This window comes from Amblyomma americanum, chromosome 3 (genome assembly GCF_052857255.1).
Source record: "Amblyomma americanum isolate KBUSLIRL-KWMA chromosome 3, ASM5285725v1, whole genome shotgun sequence".
NCBI lineage: Eukaryota > Metazoa > Arthropoda > Arachnida > Ixodida > Ixodidae > Amblyomma > Amblyomma americanum.
The window spans coordinates 194,562,060-194,582,331 of NC_135499.1; the positions used below are offsets into that span (position 1 = coordinate 194,562,060).

General features: G+C 50.4%; 1 protein-coding gene across 1 annotated transcript; it reads right to left on the reverse strand.

Moving 5' to 3' along the window:
* Nucleotides 1–290: 290 nt before the first annotated feature.
* On the reverse strand, nucleotides 291–19,080 carry LOC144125779 (solute carrier family 23 member 1-like). The gene is made up of 10 exons (XM_077659482.1): nucleotides 18,820–19,080; nucleotides 18,235–18,408; nucleotides 16,241–16,387; nucleotides 12,046–12,227; nucleotides 10,529–10,652; nucleotides 9,757–9,898; nucleotides 6,655–6,908; nucleotides 5,356–5,629; nucleotides 4,689–4,784; nucleotides 291–1,747 (listed from the first exon to the last, which is right to left on the reverse strand). Exons 1-10 carry the CDS (start codon nucleotides 19,063–19,065, stop codon nucleotides 1,548–1,550), a joined length of 1,839 nt encoding a protein of 612 aa, XP_077515608.1. The 5' UTR covers nucleotides 19,066–19,080; the 3' UTR covers nucleotides 291–1,547.
* Nucleotides 19,081–20,272: the final 1,192 nt, after the last annotated feature.

The window sequence follows — 20,272 nt, forward strand, 5'->3', positions numbered from 1 at the left end:
GGAGTGGGCGTTTTATACGTGACTGATAACGCTACACAGAGCAGGCGTATGACCCTGCTGACTTGCCTTTGAGTGGGGAGGGAACGAACCATTAATTGGGAGCGCTTCAACATCACACTGACGCACGTGGCAAGTGTAACTGTCGTAGCTGAACTTTAACCCCCTGCAAAAGAGTTGTTTGCCCACAAAAGCGACGCCTAGGCAGCGCGATGCGGAACTGGCGGCTCTTGCACTCATCGCCCAGATATATACTCGCGTCGTAAATGCAGATTGAAACGAACAAAGCGCGTTTATGGTATAAAAAAATTGTTTATTTTGTCGAACCATCGTGCACCTAGGAAATGAAGAACAAGCAAGGCACACACTGTGTTTACGCCTTCATAGAATTCAGCTTTGCTCCAGCCGTCAGGTGCAATTCCTGGACACCCGGTGTGAAACCAGCAGAGGTCGCGTACCCCTGGTTGCACATTGAGTGGGCCCTTCTCGTTACATCGGCGGGTTGCACTCGTCAGTCGGGTCAATCCTGTGTTCTTTAAGCGGAACGCACGTGAAGTCAAGGCGGGTGTGTTCCAAGCGGCTTAGCAACTGATACTTTTTCGGAATTGCAGTAGAGATGAAATCTGGGTCAGTTGGTATACATGCGTGCCTCGCCTCTTCGCTGTGTTCCGTCTTTGACTGTTTTTTTTTCCTTGAACTTTTTCTGAGGTATGTATATTGATGGCGAGAAATAGAACCACGCAGATATGACAACCTCTAAATAGTTCTTTGCCAAACGCGCTTCTTTCGTATTGGCGAAAAGTTGTAGAACAATTGGCAAGGCTCGCGGTTCGACGGTACGCTACAAAGGCATTTTCATCTTGTGAAATGCGACCTATCTTGTCGTAATTGCTACAAAAGCTGCACGCAGACATATGTAGAAACCCCCGCTAAACTGCTCTTCATAAGCAGCTTAGAGATCCTAAACAACATCTTTGTTAAAACCGTTCACAGCAACGATTTGCACGCATTATCGCACACGCACGCACACACGTAAACACATCATCTACACATGACCACACGTCTATACAAACATACGCGCTTTGCACTTCGCACTGGAATGTCCCGGATGACAGGGACGAGCGTTCCAAGTCACGTGCCATGCACGACCGGCGCACACATTTCGCGTGAGTGTTCTAAGCACGAGACCAGGCGTAGCGCTGACGGGCCTAATTACGTCCACGGCCGATGTGTGTACTTAAGAAAGGTTATCAGGAAAGGGAAGGCACAGTACACTAGCCGCCTCACTACGTCTCGTGAGACAGGATGAGGTGTGTGGAAGTGAGGTGAGAGAGAGAACTGCAGGTCCACGGTCGAGCGTTGTTGAGACGTACGTTACATCGTCACCGCATCACACAGCACGTCACTTCCCCGGAAGGTGCAGGTCCATCTTTTCTCGTCCAGAATGTGCCACATCCCTAATCGGCAGACAGGCCACGTTTGTCCCTCTCTGTATATAAAATCTCACTGTAGAGCGGCGAGCAGTGCTCGCCGGGCGTTGACAGGCTGGACTACCGGCCGAACACTCGGAAGTTTGGGCAGAAGGGCACGAAGCGTGAGAAAGGGATCTTGTTGGCGACAAAACTCGCTCCCGGCGGGTCGTAGCATTCCTTGACAGACAAGGACTCTCCCGGCCTGCTGTCGTCGCTGGCGTCCTCCCCGCCGCATTCGTGCTCGCGCCAGCCGTGAAGGCCCCGCTCCTCCGGCGTGCCTGCACAAAGCGCAAACCATGAGCCGCCCGTTGTTCCAGCAAAGACACAGGAAACAAGGCAGATGGGGTGAGCTTGGGGGTACTGTAGATGTGGCTAAAGCCCATGAAAACAAAAGAACTAAAGCAATTGCGTTTCATTCGCCACCTTTTTCCTCCAACAATGCGGGGTGAGCGAAGGCATCTTTTACAGCGGCATCTGTATATGACACGTTCGGTGGAATCACGGCCTCGTCCGCGCACACCACACTCCTGCGCCCCTTGTCACACTCCGCGTTCCATGGCTGCTTACTACACCCCACAACCTCAGCAGGGTCGGCAGAAGGAATTCACTATGGCCTACTCGTGGCGCGAATGCGAGTGTAGCGGCATAAACACAAAAGATGCCACACTCTCTCCACACTTACTAAACACTCCAACTGGCGTCAGCATTGCACATCACCACATCTGCTGCTGATCTTAACAGGAAAAGTAAATGTTCGGTAATTTTTACTTGTGATTTTTATTTATAGTTTCCACGTTGACGTTGAAGGCACCTATTTGACCAACACTGTCCCCACTTCGAGTTATTGATCAATTCGTTCTCGCCCTACCATAAGCTTGCCGTCCCGGTTAGGTCAGTTGGTAGAGCGACTGCTCCGGTGAAGCGGTGGTCCCGGGTTCCAACCCTGGACCAGGACGAATTTTTGTTTAACTGCGAAGTTTCTGAGAAAGCTGTTAGCTTTCCTTTCTAGCCGCATGGCTGCGCTTAGGTGGATGCCAGTAATTACTCCCTTACGACACCTATTTCGCTCCATATGCTGCTATCGGAAGAAGCGGCGGTGGGGAGAAAGCACGCGGAGAGCACGAGTCCTCGAAGCGCTCGGTTATATGAAGGTTTTTCTCTTCAGCGACCATGGAGGTCGTACCTGCCAGATGGCGTCCTAGTATACCAAAGAGACGGACGCAAGATTTTAACTACGGAGAAGTCACCCCGGAGCCATTTGGGTGCCGGACGTAGGACACCTGAGCCAACGCCTCCTAAACTTGTTGCCTGAGCACAGCCGACCACCCGGCACCGGCTGTGTGATTGCCTCGGTTTGGAACCAATGCGTATACAAAGCGCAGAGGCCGCGGAGTCGCTTCGCTAGAAGAGTGGACGACGCGCGTAATTAGGTGGTTCTTTCCTTGTGGGACTTCGTCCGTGAAGCCGGCCTGCTCGGTGGTATGCAACTTGCTCTTCTCTAACCCTTATACCCAGACCCTTTACTTACGTAGGACAAAGCGCAATGCAAAATTTTTCTTCCTACTTCCAGCGACAGCTGTGTATGGTACACTTGGCGATATCGCGTCGTCGTCGGCGTCGCCCGAGTGACAGGAGGAGTGAGAAGGGCGGCAAGGATAGGGGGAGCGAGAAGAGGGGAAGAGGCGCGGGGAGCGAAATCTCGCACTTTTTTTTTCCATAACCTTGGCTGTCGCTGAAATTCCCATCACTACAAGGGTAAACATGCTGTGAATTTTATTTGTGATTTCACACGCCTACGGTGGCGACCGCGAGCTCACCGCTCCATTTCCTCCAATGGGAAGAGCCGTAGCATAGGACCTCCATGTTGGAAAAACGTGTTCGTCGGCGGTGTTCTCTGAAGTCTCCTAGAACCATATGCCACGGTCGACACGTGTCAAAGTGGAAAGATCGAATTCTCCCTCTCCACTTGTATGAGAGAGGAGGGAAGGTGGCTGTCAAGGGAAGAACCCAGAGGACGGCTACCGTGGAAGGTGGGGAGGAAAGTGAGCTGAGAAGAGGAGCGGAGATAGCAGAACGGCGCGTCGGAGGACACTCTTCCGTTAAAGTAGTTGTGTGTGACCTACCTCCAGAACCGAATGTCGCTAGATACTGGAGTTAGGTGTGGAATAGAACAACAAGTGTGCAAAAGAGTTAAGTGTAAAGAAGTACAAAGAAGGCTAAGTGTGCAATATAGGTGGGTGTAAAAAATGTGTGTGATGTGTCCTGTCATGCAGAGGGGAATGAAAGTCTAATAATGCTAAACATTTTCGTCGGACTGGCCGATTGACCAACTTTTTTCAGGTGCTTAGATGTGACATCAAATATTGGAGGCGACACTTAAGCTCCACCCTAAGGGCATGAAGCGATAGCGTAATGGGTAAATTCCCACGTATGCAGAATTGGTCATTCTCTACTTCACATTCATAGATTCATAGACCACTCGTGGCTCAGTGGTGCAGCGCTTAAGCGGTAAGCCACTGCCCTGCGATGGCAGGTGCTGCCACCGGTGGAGCTTTTGCGACCAAGGTTACTTTTCCCGAGCGATCAGTTTTTAATTTAACTACCACCTGCTACGGTGCGCAGTTTGCTCACAATTCGGTGGGCACGTTGTGATCACAGCGCCACAAGGTCACGTGACCAAGGTGGCACACGTGCCTCCTAGGTTGCTTCTCTGGGGATTCTTCGTGAATTTTTCGCTCTCGGTCAACAACGCCGGCGCCGGATTTTCTGCGACACGAGCTCCTTAACGCTGTCGCGTTAAAATCAGCGAACCACAGCTGTGAGACAAAAGTGGCTTGACGCTCAACACTGGAATTCAGGGGGTACAGTGCCTGCCTGCTGGCACTTCAGTGCCGCAGTTCACAGCCGTACTATGCCAGTCAAGCCAGTCAACTTAGACTTCTCACACGACACGCGTGCGTGCACTCATGGCACTCTAGACCCAGAGGCACCCTGCCTGTATATGCGTGGCTGTTGCGATCATATCATACCTACGCTGGTTTTATCTTGCTCGCTGCTGGACTAACCCTGGTTTTGAATTTGATAGTAAATTTTTTCTTTTTACCATTTTCCTCCATTTCTCCCTGCGTAGCTGCCTGTAATATACTGACTGGTCCTTGGGTATTTGCAAAGAGTAGCGATGTTTCAACGGTTGATCGTAGAGATGGTTGCGTAACTCACCGGGCACCGTGTTGTCCAGGAAGATGCCGACGAAGCCGCCAACGAACATGCTTGTGCTGAGGAGAACACGGAACACCTGGTCGACTTCTTCGCTCCCTGTGTATGTGAGAGAGAGAGGGAGAGAGGAGAACGATTGCCTCAGTGTTTGTGAAGGCGATGGACGATGGTTACTGTCTGACGGAACACATTTGAGTACACAAAACTGAGCGTAAGAACAGGCAGGACGATCAAGACTGTACGGGCCCGCATCCAACACTATAGAGGTAGAGAGCTCTCGAGCTCACTCTCGATTCGAGCGAGAGTAAATCTTTCTTCAAGACAAACGCCACAACTCACGTACAGAAACTATAGTACAGGCGGACAACTACTGAAGAAAATATTCTGCGGATTCCACATGAAGTTCAAGTTTTAAGAAGTGCTGCAATACTAACTGGAAGTTTCATTGAGTGCTGAGGATGTTCCTTTTCTGCGCAGACCATACTGTACAACAGGTAGCCACAATTAAAAATCAAGCCCTCTTGTACGGTCTGCCTCATAACCCATAGTGCAGCATGACACGGTAACAATCTCTGAATCCACTATAGACTGTACGCACACCACTACACGCGTACTCTTCTTTCCCCTTTTTTTATTCTTTTTGTGGTTTGCACGCGTGCGCACGGTATACCTGTGGCGATAGCGGCCGGGTGGCGTCGCACCCAGTCGGGCACGCAAAGGCCCAGAAACAGGGAGGCGCCGAGCACGAACAGGTTCCGCGACGAGTTGAGGTCCACGAACTGCAGGCTGCTGAGGCCGACGGCGGAGACAACGCTGAACATGACGATGAAGATGCCGCCCATGATGGGCTCCGGGATGGCGGCGAATAGGGCGCCAACCTTGCCCACCATGCCCAGCACGAGCATGATGGCGGCGCCGTACTGGATCACCCGCCGGCTCGCCACCTGCACATGCGCGCATACCATGGCTGTTTCATCGCAGTTTCTGACTTATACGACCGCACCGTCGCAAGTGCAGTGTACCCCCGTCGCATGCATACTCCGCTACTTCTTTCATCGCGGATTTCGTATAGGAGGTGCTACAAACTAGTCGCCATTTGGAGGTGTTATTAGACGCTCCAGTGACAGCTTTTGAAAGGTCGATGTCGGCAGCTGGATGTCGCTTGGATGACTGTATCAACGCACTGACCATTCTGAGCATCCACAAAAGGGGCACATTTCACATTCGTGCCTACGCACGTGACAACTTTGATTTGCATTTGTTTGGCACATCGCTTACTCAAAATTAACTCATTTTTCATTCCTCCGCTTTTTACAGGAGCCAGCACTTCGTTTTCTTAAAATAAGACAAGCGTGAATCTGGGTGGCTGTCAACGTGTTGCAACGTGCTTGCTCACCTGGAAGAAGAATACCCTGGGCAGAAAAGCACTTGACTGGTTCTTTGATGCTAATAGCCTTATATGTTAGCGCTCTTTTGTTGCGTGTGTGTCAGTTCTTTCGCCTCTCTATATTCGTAGTCGGCGCGGCTACACGGTGGAAGAGAGAAAGGAAGGTGGCACCCTTGGAGCGCACCCCCCCCCACCCCCCTCCTCTCTCTTTTCATCCAAACTCTCATTCCTTTTCAGTCCATGCCCTTCTTGAGGCAGAATCCACCGGTGTTACTTTCCTGCGTGCATTTATTTTGCCTTTTACTGAGTACAGGTGAATAGCAACCTCTGCCTCCCGATTCTTGGCCGATCATCCAGTGTGGCTACAAGTGCCATATTTTGAAAGGCTAACAACCACAATAACGAAAACGACCTGAGCAGGGGTGGGGATGGAAGCCTCGGTCAGGTGGCCAATGCTTCGACAGTGGGACAGAGAGACCAAACGAAAACAAATTCTCTCGTCGAAACGTTGGCCGACTGAGAGAGGTGACCCCTGTTGAAGTGTGCGCGGCCGCTTCGCACGGCGCCGGAGCCCTCGCCCACCTTGGTGATTCCGATGGCGCCGATGTTCTCGCTGTACGAGGTGAGGCCGCAGCCGGCGCCCCATGCGGCGGCCAGCACGGAGCCCAGGCCCTCGACCATGATGCCCCGGTTGACGGCGTGCACGGGCGGTGCCGGCGCACCCGAGAGCCGCGCGCATGCGTGGTAGTCGCCCACGGACTCCACCACGGACACCAGCACGCCGGCCAGCAAGCCCACCACGGCACCCACGCTCACCGTCGGAAGACCCCACTGGACTGCAGGACGAAGTGTGCACGTGAGCATAAATAGCGCCGTGTCCAAAATTATTGGACAGAAATTTTGAACGCTGGGAGACTGTAAGGTACTGGTATAGAAATACTGAAGGTAATGGTCTATTCTTCCGATATCTAGCAAAAGCTCTTTTCTGTAGAGTTTCCATCTTTCGCATCGAGCAGTTAAGACTGACGTACATAACCAATGAGGGGGGGGGGGGGGGGGGGGGCACGCTTTTGACGATAACAAAAGCGGCAATAGAAAAAGAATGCAAGCCTGCTGACGGGAGATCTGCGGATATATTGATTGTTGTAGGGAAATCTTACAATGTATAGAAAAATTGCGCTTATAAACTCTCTCCCATTCAAAAATGCTTTTGTCCAGAACTGTTGGGTATGAGCCCAGCACAGCACAGCATAGCACAGAATAGCACAGCATAGCATAGCATAGCATAGCATAGCATAGCATAGCATAGCATAGCATAGCATTTTCGTAGCATAACATGGCATTTCGTGGCATAGCATAGCGTAGTAAAGCATCTCATATCACAGCGTACCATAGGCTGACATGGCAAAGCATTGCATAGCATAACATAGGCGTGCGTAACAGCATACACGAGAAGAGCAGTGGACGCAAGGCAGGTCATTTAACCCTTTGACACACTGTGTACACAATTGTATACGATTCGAACTATCAGATTTTTCTGAAAGTGAGCTACATCCAGCAGTGATTGATTTGCTTCAGGTTAATTTCGCGTCCTGCGTCGCGCAAACAAGCTAGTTTTTTCATGCCAAAGTGGTCGCGAAAAGTGAGCGGGGTAGCACGTCGTCTGTTATTTTTGTGCAGACATATATTGCCACCAGTATTAAAAAAAAAAGCTTTTTTCGCGGTTTCAAGCGTAATGTGCCCCTTCGAAATAGAAGTTATTTTCACGATCTCTCGGTGCTTACTTGATAAGTCGCGGCATGTATATGTTGCTATTTTCAGCAATTATGCGCTTCATACGAAGTTTCGCACATCCCTCCAAACGATCAACCACGAGTATTCTGCGCTGGAAAACTAACAAATTGTCTTAAGATCTGAATATACTATTTAAGTTTTAAAATATTTAATTTGTATCAAAGTAAAAAAAAATAGCTTGTCAAAGGGTTAAATGGAACAGCGCGCAATATAATGAACACAGACCATGTAATGAAACGCACAATTACTTGTGAGAGGGGACAGTTGACAACGAGATAGATACAAAAAAATGAAAACGCTACCCAGATTAAAAATGTGACACAAAGTCTCCCGCAGCGATAACAGAAGTTTTTGTTGAATCGGGGACAAAAACGTGTCGTAAGAACAAAATTTAATCGTATAATCAGCAGCTTAAGTATGACCGTAAGCATTTACAGTCGTATCAGAGCGAGCTCTGCCGAGATGACAGGAAGCGTCACGTCGCAAACATAGTCGACTCTAAAAACGGCAACTAAAGAGAAAAGAAAACGCGCTTGAGCAGATACAGCTTCGTAAACTAGAGGCTAGCAACAACAAGTTTCTTTTCGAAGGGCCACGTCTGATCATTGAACAGGATAAACAGATAACGACAGCGCACAGGAGAGAAGTGGCACGTATGTAGCAGCCACGTGGCATCTTATGTGTATTGTCTTGTTTTCAAGATCGTGTCTGGCAAAACAACAAAATATTTCGTTTCGTGTTTTTTTTAACGCGAGAGCGTTAGTATATGGCCCCCATGTCGGGAAAAAAACCTGGAGGTGGCACTTTAGCTCCGCCTTGAGGATATGACGCGACAGCTAATGAGTTAATGCCCATATATGCAGAATTTGTCATTCTCTACTTTACATTTAGAGTTCCTTGGGAGCGCTCATACCACTCTAGGCGCAGTGGTACAGCGGTTAAGCGATGCACCATTGCCCTGCGATGGCAGGTGCTGCGGTCGGTGGGACTTATGCGATCTAGGTTGGTCTTCCCATGCAGCAACCTCTCGCGACCAATCTTTAGCTGCCACCTGCCACGGTGCGCAGTTTGCTCACAATCCGGTCGGCAGGTTGCGACGACGCCACAAGGTCACGTGACCTAGGTGGCCCACCTAGCTCCTCGGTTGCTTCTCTGGGAATGCTTGCTCACGGTCAACGACGCCGACGACGACGCGGCGCCTGATTTTCTGCGACACGGGCTCCTTAACGCTATCGCATTAAAATTGTCCGGCGTCGGCGTTGGAGACCGTTTGAAGCCTTGCATCCGGAGCGGCCGGAGCAAGCGGCGGCAACCTAGGTGGTCCGTGTAGGTCACGTGACCCTGTGGCGTCATCAAAACCTGCCCACCGGATTGTGAGTCAACTGACCACCGTAGAAGGGGGCAGTTAATGAATGGCCACGACAGGTGGCTGAGCAAAAGCAATCTGGGTCACACAAGCCCCACCGGTGGCAGCACCCGCCATCGCAGGGAAGTGGCGCTTCGTTTAACCGCTGCACCACTGCGCCAGGAGCGGTATGAGCATTCCTAGTGATCTATGGATGTTAATAAGAGAATGATCGATTCCGCATTTATGGGAATAAACCCATTAACGCTATCGCGTCATATACCTAAGGCGGAGCTTAAGTGTCCTCCTCGTTTTTTTTTTTCCCAACGCAGCTTCACTCACAAACCGAAGGCGACCAAGTTCAGTAGCTATCGGTGATTATAATAAGCAAAGAGCCGTCTTGTGAATGTGGCGGATTTAGTTCAGGTTTCTGTTGCACGTTACCACCTAAGGGCTCGCGTACGAAAAGCGCTTTGCGCCCGAAAGCGGCGAAAAAAGAAAGCGCACAGCCAAGTGAAAGCGATGACTACGCCAGTGATACGCACAGGGATAGGTGAGGTTAAACCAGCTGCTCTCTCTCAGTGCTCGCAGCTTTGTGTCCGTGCGGACAGCGCTCTCGGGGCCAACGGCTTCGGTCAGGGTTAGCGCCAGGCAGACGAGCCACATGATTCCGATGGTCATGATGATCTGACGAGAAAGAAAACAACGACAAAGTGAGCTAAGACATTCGAGCGCGGGTCTTCGTCGTTGGACAATTGGCGCACCTGACAAGATATACCTGAGCCACTCTCGCAGCCTGACAGCCGCGCATTTGTTTGCTTAGTGGATTTGTGTTGAAACGTTCTGCAGAACCTTCGCCCATACATTTAGAAAGGCGCCAGATTTGAACTGTGTGGTACAAACTAACATGTGCCTACCCACGTGGACGTATTAAAGGGCCATTTAGAGACGCTAGAGATAAAATAATGCAGACGATAGCCAGGGCTCAGTGTGCGCGGCTGTCCTACTCCATGGTGATGGATGTCGACGTCTGAAGACACATAACAAGTGGCGGACGCATTTTCAGCATAAGTGTATTCAAAAACTTCTGGCGCTTCAGTTGGCGCGCTCGATTCATTGCACAACGAAGAATAAAGTACCACTTCTCTGCAAAGACATCGCTCGAAGGCTGTTTCGTTCAAAGTTTTTCTCGCCGTGTTTATACTCGTTTATGGGTTGCTGCCCCAAAGCACGTCGTATACAGGCTGGAGCTGTGTCTTCTACATGAGCTTTGTTCAAAATGTCGGTGTTTAATAAAAATCCAGGTGGAAAACGAACCGGGAATAGAGAGAACAGCGCCATCCTGCGGGGTCGGTGGGGTTCCTTGCGGTGTCTGGTGCCCACCACGGGCACCCGAACGTTGCGGAGGTACTGGGAGAACAGCGCCACCAGCACCACAGTCCTGCGAGAGGCACGGAAGTGAGGGCGCTCAAGAATGCGTCACTACGATCGTCACATCTCGACGGCATTGGCTGACAGCTGCGGCGCGCAAGATCGACCAGCTGGCCACCCGAGTGCACACAGTCGCAGGCAAGGCACCACAGCTGCTGGGCCTTTCTTGTTGCAAGGCAAAGTGTGGGTAGTTGACGAAGTCAAAAACAACGAAGTTGACGTCTATGATTCTGTACGTGACGCTTGTTCACGATAAGAAAAGTGAAAAAAAAAAAGGCAAAACAGCTTATGCAGTTTCCACCACCGCTCCTACTTTATCCGAATGGATATGAGGAAGTATGCCTTCTGTCCTGTTCACTCCGTAGGGCGTCGTGTGCTCTAGATGTGGTATTAAAACTTTCCTTTCTGCAGCCACAATGCCGCTTCATCCCACTGTATTTAGTGGCCGGTTGTCTGCGCGTGTTCAGGAATCCAATTTTTCGTTCTGTGGCCTTTCCTGCTTTCTCAGTTTTGGCCTCACTGTCATTGACTTTCAACAAACACACAAAAAGATTTGCAAACCTTATTTGTATCTATAGTCGCGGTGGCTTGTGCAGTGATATATAAAGAGTTGTATGCTTCCAATAAGCAGCGTGTAGGCTCCGACGTCGCCGCGTACTGTATGCGATGAAGGGCAGGGACCGTACATTTAGCATTTCTTTTTCAGATTCAATCTCTCGCATCTTGGGAACGGATCATCATTCAATTTTAGTTTTCACCCCTGACGTCGCACACCGCATGCACTGGGGTGGGGTGGGGGGAATGAATAAAGCGGTTTACTAAACTTTGTGCCAGGTTTCAAATGCCTCGCAATAAAACGAACTAATATGCGAAACTTGGACGCTCTATTTCACTCCGTTGCCTTGACGGAACTGAGATAAGTTCCGCCGTCAAGCAACCCTAAATCCGTGCGGTAGAAGCACAACTTGTGACTGTGACCCTTTTTTGTTTACTCAAGGTGGAGTCAAAGACCCATTTCCCAAGCATTTTGCCCTGAATAAGCCAAGCACCAGACCAGGGGAAGCTTTTCCTCATTGTATTACCGGTGGGTAGCAGGCGGCACTGGGGATCGAACCCCGCACCATCCGCATGCGAGGCGGATGCTCAAGAGACTCGAGAGAGAGGCTCGATGCTTCAGGCATCCATCGACAAATGGAAGATGCAACGCTCGGCATAGCGAGAGTGGCAGACATTGAAAAAGGTGCGAAGGCAGCTTTGGAAACCCTCGCGTGTCGTTCGAGACGGCGCCCTTTTCGATTAGGTTCTTATCGATTGCGTCAGGGCAGCCCAGACGTCTAAACGGCCCCTAATTGCGGCGTGCCCCCGGAAGAGGCGCAGGACAGCGGCCGGGTGGCAACACGTACGACAGGGCGATGGGCCAGTTGGTCTGGGCGTGGTGCGACGCCTCCGGGAAGAGCGAGAGGCCGATGAGCGCGATGGTGGGCGTGATGCCCAGTGGCGTGATCCAGCGGGTGAGCAGGCCGACCAGGCCCGTGGCGCCTGCCAACACCTCGAACACGGAAGCGACCATGATGGCTCCCTGCACCTGGGGCGGCGGAGAGAGGGAAGAGCACAGGGAAAGGGATGAGGACTCGAGAAAGAAGATAACGACTGAAAATAAAACATAAAAAAGCGGCAAGCTAGTGCACCTGAAAACGCACCTCACTGGCTTTTTTTTTTCTTTTTCTCGTGTACAGCCTTAGCTTGTCCGTAGTGCTTCTAGGGCAGCGCTGCCAGGTTTGTGTGACGAAATCTTGAGCATGTGTGTGTAACTCTCCTGTTTCCTCCGTTATGTTGAAGTAAGACTTTCGGACGGGCTAGTTGGTGCATAAAATTTTAGGAATATTGTGCGCTAATCTGACATTCACAGGAAAAAGGAGAGACGACAGGACAGATGTTTTGTCGCCGTACCATGCACTCATTGACATTTACCAATATATTTCATTTTTGTTTTCTCTGTACTTGAATGCTGTGGAGGGGACACGTCTTTGCATGCAATTTCTCTTCTATTGGTAGATTTATCCGATCTAGTGGTCAATTCTTCTAGTCATCAGCGATATGCACGAAGCATAAATTGAAACTTTAACTGGTACAGCAGATGACAACTCATGTATATTTGTTATGACTAGATTCCATGATGCCCATCGATGGGTAAGCTGCAGATGTGGATCATGCGCTATAGGCATGGCTCTTTTTTGTTTTCGCTCGTTAAAACATGAGACACGACATTAGAACCCGTGGGCTAACTCAGAGATTTCAAGCATGAAATGCTTTTAACTCTAGTTCTTTGCAAAGTCAGGCGAACATCGTCCAGGAACACCGGCGAACCGGACGGAGAACATGACCCGACCCTGAAGCGAACTTTATTTTTTCTGCCAATGCATGGATTGAAGCAGCTACACCAGCGAACTAACCTAATGGGAAGTAGAGCGTGCTACGAATCCTACAAGTTGCTCCTATTTCAATTCCTGCTTTAGTACCACAAGCACCACCACTGCAGCTAGTTAGTTTTTTTTTCCCTCACAGCCAGGACAGTGAAGTGCACTGCCATGATTAGCACGCGAATAGCTGAAATGACTTATGTGCATATGTAACAAAAAGCGCAGGGGATTTGCGCAAATGATTTGCGAATGTAAATCGTTGAGTCAATACGAGTGCAACTCGTCACGCTGCATGAGTCCAAGTGCGCGGCGCTAGCAGGCAGACAAACGTCCGAAGTGGTGACGCATAAAAGCGAATAAAGAATTCTGTAAGAAAACAGAATCGCTTCCGGTCAGAAAAAGAGAAAGAAACCAAGAAGCTTTTCGCACTACTCGGGTTGTTGCGTCAAGGTGGCCGGTGTACGCGTATTCCTTCATAAAAGCATCCGCGTGCATAAGAAGGTGAGCGACGCTTTCGCCTCACGCTCCGCGAGCACAGATGCCCGCTTTAAATGCCGCATGCGCGCAAATATAGCTGTCACCACAGATTCCCGAAGGACGCACGAGCCGGGCGAGCCATATACCCCAGCGCGTCAAGGTGATTTACTTAACCTACCTCTACAGCTGACACATCCGCCTACTCTTCTACGCGAGATAGCACGCGCTCCGAGAGGGGCGAGCAGGCGGGAATTCCGAATGCACCACTCCTGCGGCAGCGCATGAGGAGCCCGCATATCGCGCTGCAGGCAGTAAAAAAGGGAGCTCTTCGTCTTCGAGATACAACGGGTCGGTCCCGCGAAGCAGGGCCGGGGTTGGACAGGAATTAATGCCAGTCGCGACGATAAAAAACTGCGGGTGGAACGCGTAGCACTACAGCAGCAGCGACAGCGCGCCTGCTTTAGAGCAGTATACCCGACCTCGAGTACAGGTATACTATACGGATCTCAAAAAGGCTGAGCCCGGAAGGCATGCGCTATCACCGGTCGTATACCACGATGAGTGCTCACCCGTGCAGATAGCTCTGAGTTACGAACGCGGAAGACAGCATCTCTGTAGAAACCGAATTCGATAATGACGACTTCCGATTAAACTCGGCGATCTTTTTACGAGCGCCTCTCGCGCTTCTTTCGCTGTTACGACTTACGGCGAAACACAAGTCAGGGTGAAACGTGAAGTGTTCGTCTTCGTGGTATACCGCGGCATTTAACTTTCTGTATTTTATCGGCACTGTTCGATCTAGATTCACCTCTCTGTCATGCATGTAAAGCACTTTCGTTGAACGAAAAAAAAAAAGACATCTTTCGGGATGAGAGCTGTGGTACTGCATCTTCCGTCGATCCTACACTTGGTGAGAAAAGAAAAATTTGGTTATTGCACATATTCTTCTTTCCGTGTTTCAATTTTTATAGCGAAAATACGACACACAAAGGATTTTTCCAATTGGATGCTATCTGCTTAGAATTTGCTTCCACAAGTAAGGAGCATACAGGAGTATACATAGGTAGTATACCGAGTACTCGGTCAGTGCCTTGGTCGGGCAGCCATTGTGGTTACTTAGCCAACGAAGCAATGTTAAATTAGCCATTGATTACTCATTGTCAGTGGGGAAGGCGGGTTCGTAAATGATAAAGAACCACACAGTCTATTAGGTGTTTCATTACACATGGATTATTTGAAGCAGGTTTTTCAGCGCTTCAATAAAAAAGAAAGGTAGTGGATGTCGTTTCGTAGAGGTGTACACAGTTTCTGGCAAAGGGCAGCTGGGAGTCAGTAAGAAGTAATACGAACAAAATTATGCCTTGCCCCGCGAATAAAAGTAAAAAAGTCAAAATACAAAAGATCCTGCCGCCGAAGCGAATGCCAAAAATATATTCTACCCTGCCGGGCAGTCTGGGAACGCTTGCAGGCACACTCGTTTTGAGCCGATCGCCAGGCGCCCAGCACGACTAGCAAGGCTGCCTCTGCTGTCTTCGCCTTTCTTTCTGCTAACCTTGTGCACATCAAGGCCGCGCACCAAGCTATAAGTATCAATCTTGGCCGGTATCACCAAAACAGACCCCAGCGTTTCGGGCCCGCGGTGACTGCACTTCGGAATTCACGAAGAGATTAGTCAGAAAAAACGAGGCAATCCCCAGCGGCGACGTGGTATTCGTGCAGGCTCAGTGCATATGACAGACGGTTTCTGCAATTCCAATGGAATTTTCCGAGCTAATCCGGCGTCTCCAGGAGAGCGCCACTGGACGACCTTCAACCCGCCTCCAGCATGTACGCGAACGAGCGCCAAGGCTGCTGGATGTGGCTTTCTCCGCACGGGTGCCTTTCTTTTTTTTTCACTTTGTTATTCTTTCCGCTCCGTTTGCCAGATCCCAGTGAAAACAAAAAAGGAAAAATGAGTAAAAGCAGCAGCGGTGGGCAGCCTGCGAGCGAATGACCTTATTTGTTATGTTTTTTGCTTTTCCTCGACCGTCTACGCCTTGAAAGCGAAACGTCAAGATGTATCAAAAACTATGAGAAAAAGGCGCCGGTGGTAAAATCTCACTAGGTTTTTCAAGCTTATCTGACAGGTTCCAATACCAAGGTATTGCAAGGCTTTATCTAGCTTATCTTGGCCTGAAATACTTTTTTTGCGTGTTCCGTATGTTTTTGCATGCACTTGAAGCGGATGCCAAGCAATTCGCTTTCCGAGGTGCGCTTGGACGATTACGTCGAGGCTGCGATGCTTCGAGACTGCTCGGCAATCCGACGCACCACACATGGTCCAGTGCCATGCGACGTCCCGGCCAAACTCCCAGAAGTGATCGGACGGGTCGACCAGCATGACATCCCTTTGCTGCAATGGCATGCCACGTGACGTTCGCGCTCTCTCCTCAGCAGCGCTGCCCCATTCAGCTGCCACCTGCGCCTCTCTTCCCTATTCCTCCCAGTGCGCAGCACATCCTTCAGCTCCTTCTCTCCACGAGTCACGTGACGTTGTAGGCTGTCCATCGACCAGCCCAACTGATACACTCGTGAAGGTAACGTTGCTGTCATTCTCTGTAGTCTTCCCACACAACTTGAATAAAATAAAAACAAAGGGGGCAGAAGGACTCAGCGGCCCACAATGTACGTGCAAGTGTGAGGTCTGCAGTCACACACATACCTCGAGCATTCGCGGTCTCCAGTCGCTGCCGATGGACGAGGCGGTCCCGTCGGCGCCCGCGCTGGGCTCTGCTGATAGGTTCGGGCACTTCCACTGCGGAAGCTGCAGAACAGCCAGGATGGGAACCAGGTGCGCGAATGTCGAGCCCTGCAAGTGCGACAGACAGCCGTTAAGGCCTGACCGGTTTCTATGCAGTCACACTAGAAAGTTTAAGCTCGTTTTTGCAACAGAATCTATACTGCTATTGTGCTATCCCTCTAAGTCTGACCGGCCCATAAACATTGGGGATTCGGGTAACACTTTGAATAAGCGAAGCGCGATGCATATGAACCTTGCGCCCGTCAAACACATAGACGTTTTACCCAACGAACCAAACTGTGCCGTAAAAATGCACTAAGAGAACACTGGTTTCTGTGATGATGTGTCAGTCGTGAACCAACACCGGTGCAACTAAACAAAAGCTTTTTCTTCTGCGCTGTGAGGCAAAGGCTTTACATTACATGCAAATCACTGAGGATTCTTCAAACTTTGAAAACGCACTCTTTGGAGAGACGATGTCCCAACAGCCGGATCGAGCCATCAAGCCTGCTTCGCACTGATGTCGTTGAAGATGAAACATTCGATAAACCTGTGCCGCTACATTTGACCGTTACCATCACAAAGACAACGGTACGGAGATAAAAGTTCGATATGAGCGGTATTTTGGTATAAGCCTGACTGGCTCAAGCCCCGCAGTGGTGTCCTGGACTCCGAACGGCACCGATAAAATTGGTAAACTACCGCATGGGTTGGCGATTTTCCGCTAGGATATACGCTGATGGCGGCGGGCGACGCTACCAAAGCTAAAACTCCTCGCGCTTGCAGTATTCGTGTCCACTAAGTATGTTCTTCTTCGGTGCAAGATACAGAGCTCAAAGTCCGATTACTAAAACAAGCAAATATCTTTTATTGTGACGATGCTTAAGTACGCGATTAATTCTAGCATTTCGTTTTTTCGCGATGCCATGTTTCTCCCAACGTACAGCCTAATGCGATTTGAAGATGACCGCTTCAGGCTTAACCTGCTCTAGCACGGTTTATTTCCTGAAGAAAGCTGCACAAGCCGCCGCGGTGGCTCAGTGGTTATGGCGCTCGGCTGCTCACCCGAAAGACGCGGGTTCGATCCCGGCCGCTGTGGTCGAATTTCTATGGAGGCGAAATTCTAGAGGCTCGTGTGCTGTGCGATGTCAGTGCACGTTAAAGAACCTCAGGTGGTCGAAATTTCCGGAGCCCTTCACTACGGCGACCCTCATGGCCTGAGTCGCCTTGGGACATTAAACCCCCATAAACTAAACTAAACTAAACTGAAGAAAGCTGCAACGGATTCACGAGCTTAGCTAGCCGAAGGATTCCTTTATCGTGCACCGTCACGTTTGTTGCAGACAAGGCGACCGTCACGCCAGGAATAAAATCTCTTAATCTGTTTCAACGGAACAAACGTGACAACTTTCAAATCGCGCTAGTCTGTATTTTCATGGAGGTTTCGACGAGTAGAGATGGTGCGCGGTTCAATGATAAATGTCAAGCATGAAGTTGGGCTACCTGGTTTTCTACGTCTTACAGAGGTTGGCGCTAAAAATGGGACGACAGAAGGGATAACACGAATGCTTTTGCGTGCGCACAACTTGCTGAGATTTCACCGCCCTGCACCCTGCAAGCGTGGGACATATTGTAGCGTTGAGGCGAGGTGTACAGCCTTTGTCAGAAGTAACCAGGCTGCATGGTTTGCTTCTCATTCGAATAGTGGAGCCCTTACGGCTTCCCTAACGATCATAAAGTTCTCGGAAGGTGAGGACAAGGGTTCTCCTTGTCATACAGACATTTAGAGCTTGAGCGTTGGCATAATAGCTTCTATATACGACTGAAAAGCAAACCGTCCAGCTTGGTTACTTTTGGCCAAGGCTGAACTAACGCTACATACGAGCCTGATTCGAACACCAGAGGGGAGCTCATGCCTGAATGACGGGCAGGCGCACGCCGAAGGTGGCCTGCAGCAGGGTGCCCAGACCGGACACGAAGAGGATGGTAGAGATGAGCTGGGCCCGAGCGGGGTCGTCCTCGGCGATGCACAGGTAGGGCGCGAGCAGGAATGGGTAGCTCACCGTGCCGCCCATCATGGTCAGGTAATGCTGCATACAGAGGAACAACCTTTTGGTAAGCAAGGCGTTAGCTTTACCCAGTCCCACTTTTTACCAGCCCGAGGCATCTACAAATGAAAACGATACGCTGGAGGCGCTTTGTCTAAAAAAAAAAAGCCTTTTGGAGCAGCTGCACATGACGTCACCCTAAGTATCTTAGGATGCTTGAATAAACTGTTTTGATTTGATTTGACATCTTTCATGCAATAAAACACATTATCGGCGCACGTATCTGTTGCTTTGAGATTTAATTGGCTGTGCCGTGCGACACTGCTTGCACACAGCTTTGCTCAGATGCAGCAGCACGTGGCCCCTGGAGAGGATATTAGCTTGCTCATTCTCTCTTTTCTTGAAAGCGATATCGCAGTGACTTTAAAAATGCACTCAAAAAGCAGCGCGTACCTGGAAGCCGAGCACCAGGCAGAGGTACCAGGGAGGTGTGTCGTTGACCCTGTACAGGACCCCGTCACCTTTCTTTGTCTCGGGAGCTGCGACCAGCACGGTGGTTCCGTTTTGCTTTCCGTTGGCCACGTGTGGTCCACCGTTGGCGAAGGTAGCTGTGCCGTTGGAGCCATTGGACATTCCATGGCCGCCGGGAAGCTGCGTCTTCGAGGGAATAGGCTCCTGCATGTCCATACAAGAAGACATGTTTTTTTTTCGCACAGCTCTGTTTCCGCGCTGGGTGCAAAAGCGTCGCAAGTCGGAGGTCAAGCACAAGGGACTAACTACACAGGGTGGCAGCAGGACGCATGGAGAGCAAGATAGAGACGGCGCGAAAAACTGGCTAGACAGACGAGAAGGAATAGAATAGCGCTTTTATTGAAAGTTCAGAAAGCAAAAGTTGGAAGTTCGACGCTTCCGTCCGAGTTGTCCTCCTCCGTCTTGTCCCTTGTGTTCCTGTGCACGGGCTGATCGAGGTATGGAAAACAAACTAGCCCAACTGCTCGTGTTCCTCAATATAACGCTGGGGTGTGAGTTTCGTTCATGCAGTTACTATTCTCTGCAGTTCGGTTCGTGCGCGGGCAGTGAAATGAGGATTTGCTCACTGTGTCAAGGCGTCGTATAGGCTACAGCCCGAACGCCATTCCGTTTGTGACTAAGCCCATCCTTTATCTTATCGCCGTGAAGCGGCAAGCGGAAATGTGCGCTTAACGTAAGAATGGCAAGGACTCCACAATGTCGTCACAGCTTATGGTGCAAGCTTTGGCCTTCCACTGCATTTTGAAGGAAGAGATAGCAAGAGGAGGAAATAAACATGACGGAAGATCTATGCATAGTGCATGCAAACACATATCCGTTGCAGCCTTCTGTTTGAAAGCCAGGAAACGTATAATGGGCGCTTCAGGAAACATTTTTGAGCGAAGCGGTGGCGTGATGCCTGGAAGGCGCTGCCGAAGCCTAAACTGTGCGTGGTTCAACAGCCGTGGTTTCTTTTTCCTGTGGTTTCGCTGATGCAAGAAAGCGCCTCCATATAGGACGTTCTCCTTGACCGGGCGTGCACTTGTGTCGTGCATGGAGATCGGAGCAGTTGCGGCAAGAGTGAAACCGACGCACAGAAAGCGAGACTGAACGGCGCCTTGATCCATTTTTATCTCCAGCCTTATCTATGCATACTCAATAGCGTGACGCATGGCCAAGGTTGCGAGCACCAGCCCTATTCTGCGCTTTCTTCGTCGCCGTGATGTGCCGGAAAAAGGGGCTAATGGCGCGGCTGATAAGGGCAGCGCTTCGGAGACGTTCCGCTGACATCTTTGTAGCGCCGCTTTCCCGACTGCGTGAAGGTCCCCTTCCTCCAACTCTGTCCCTTGCTCTCATCCATCGTCCCTCTCCTCCAAGCGCTATGCGGCACACAGTG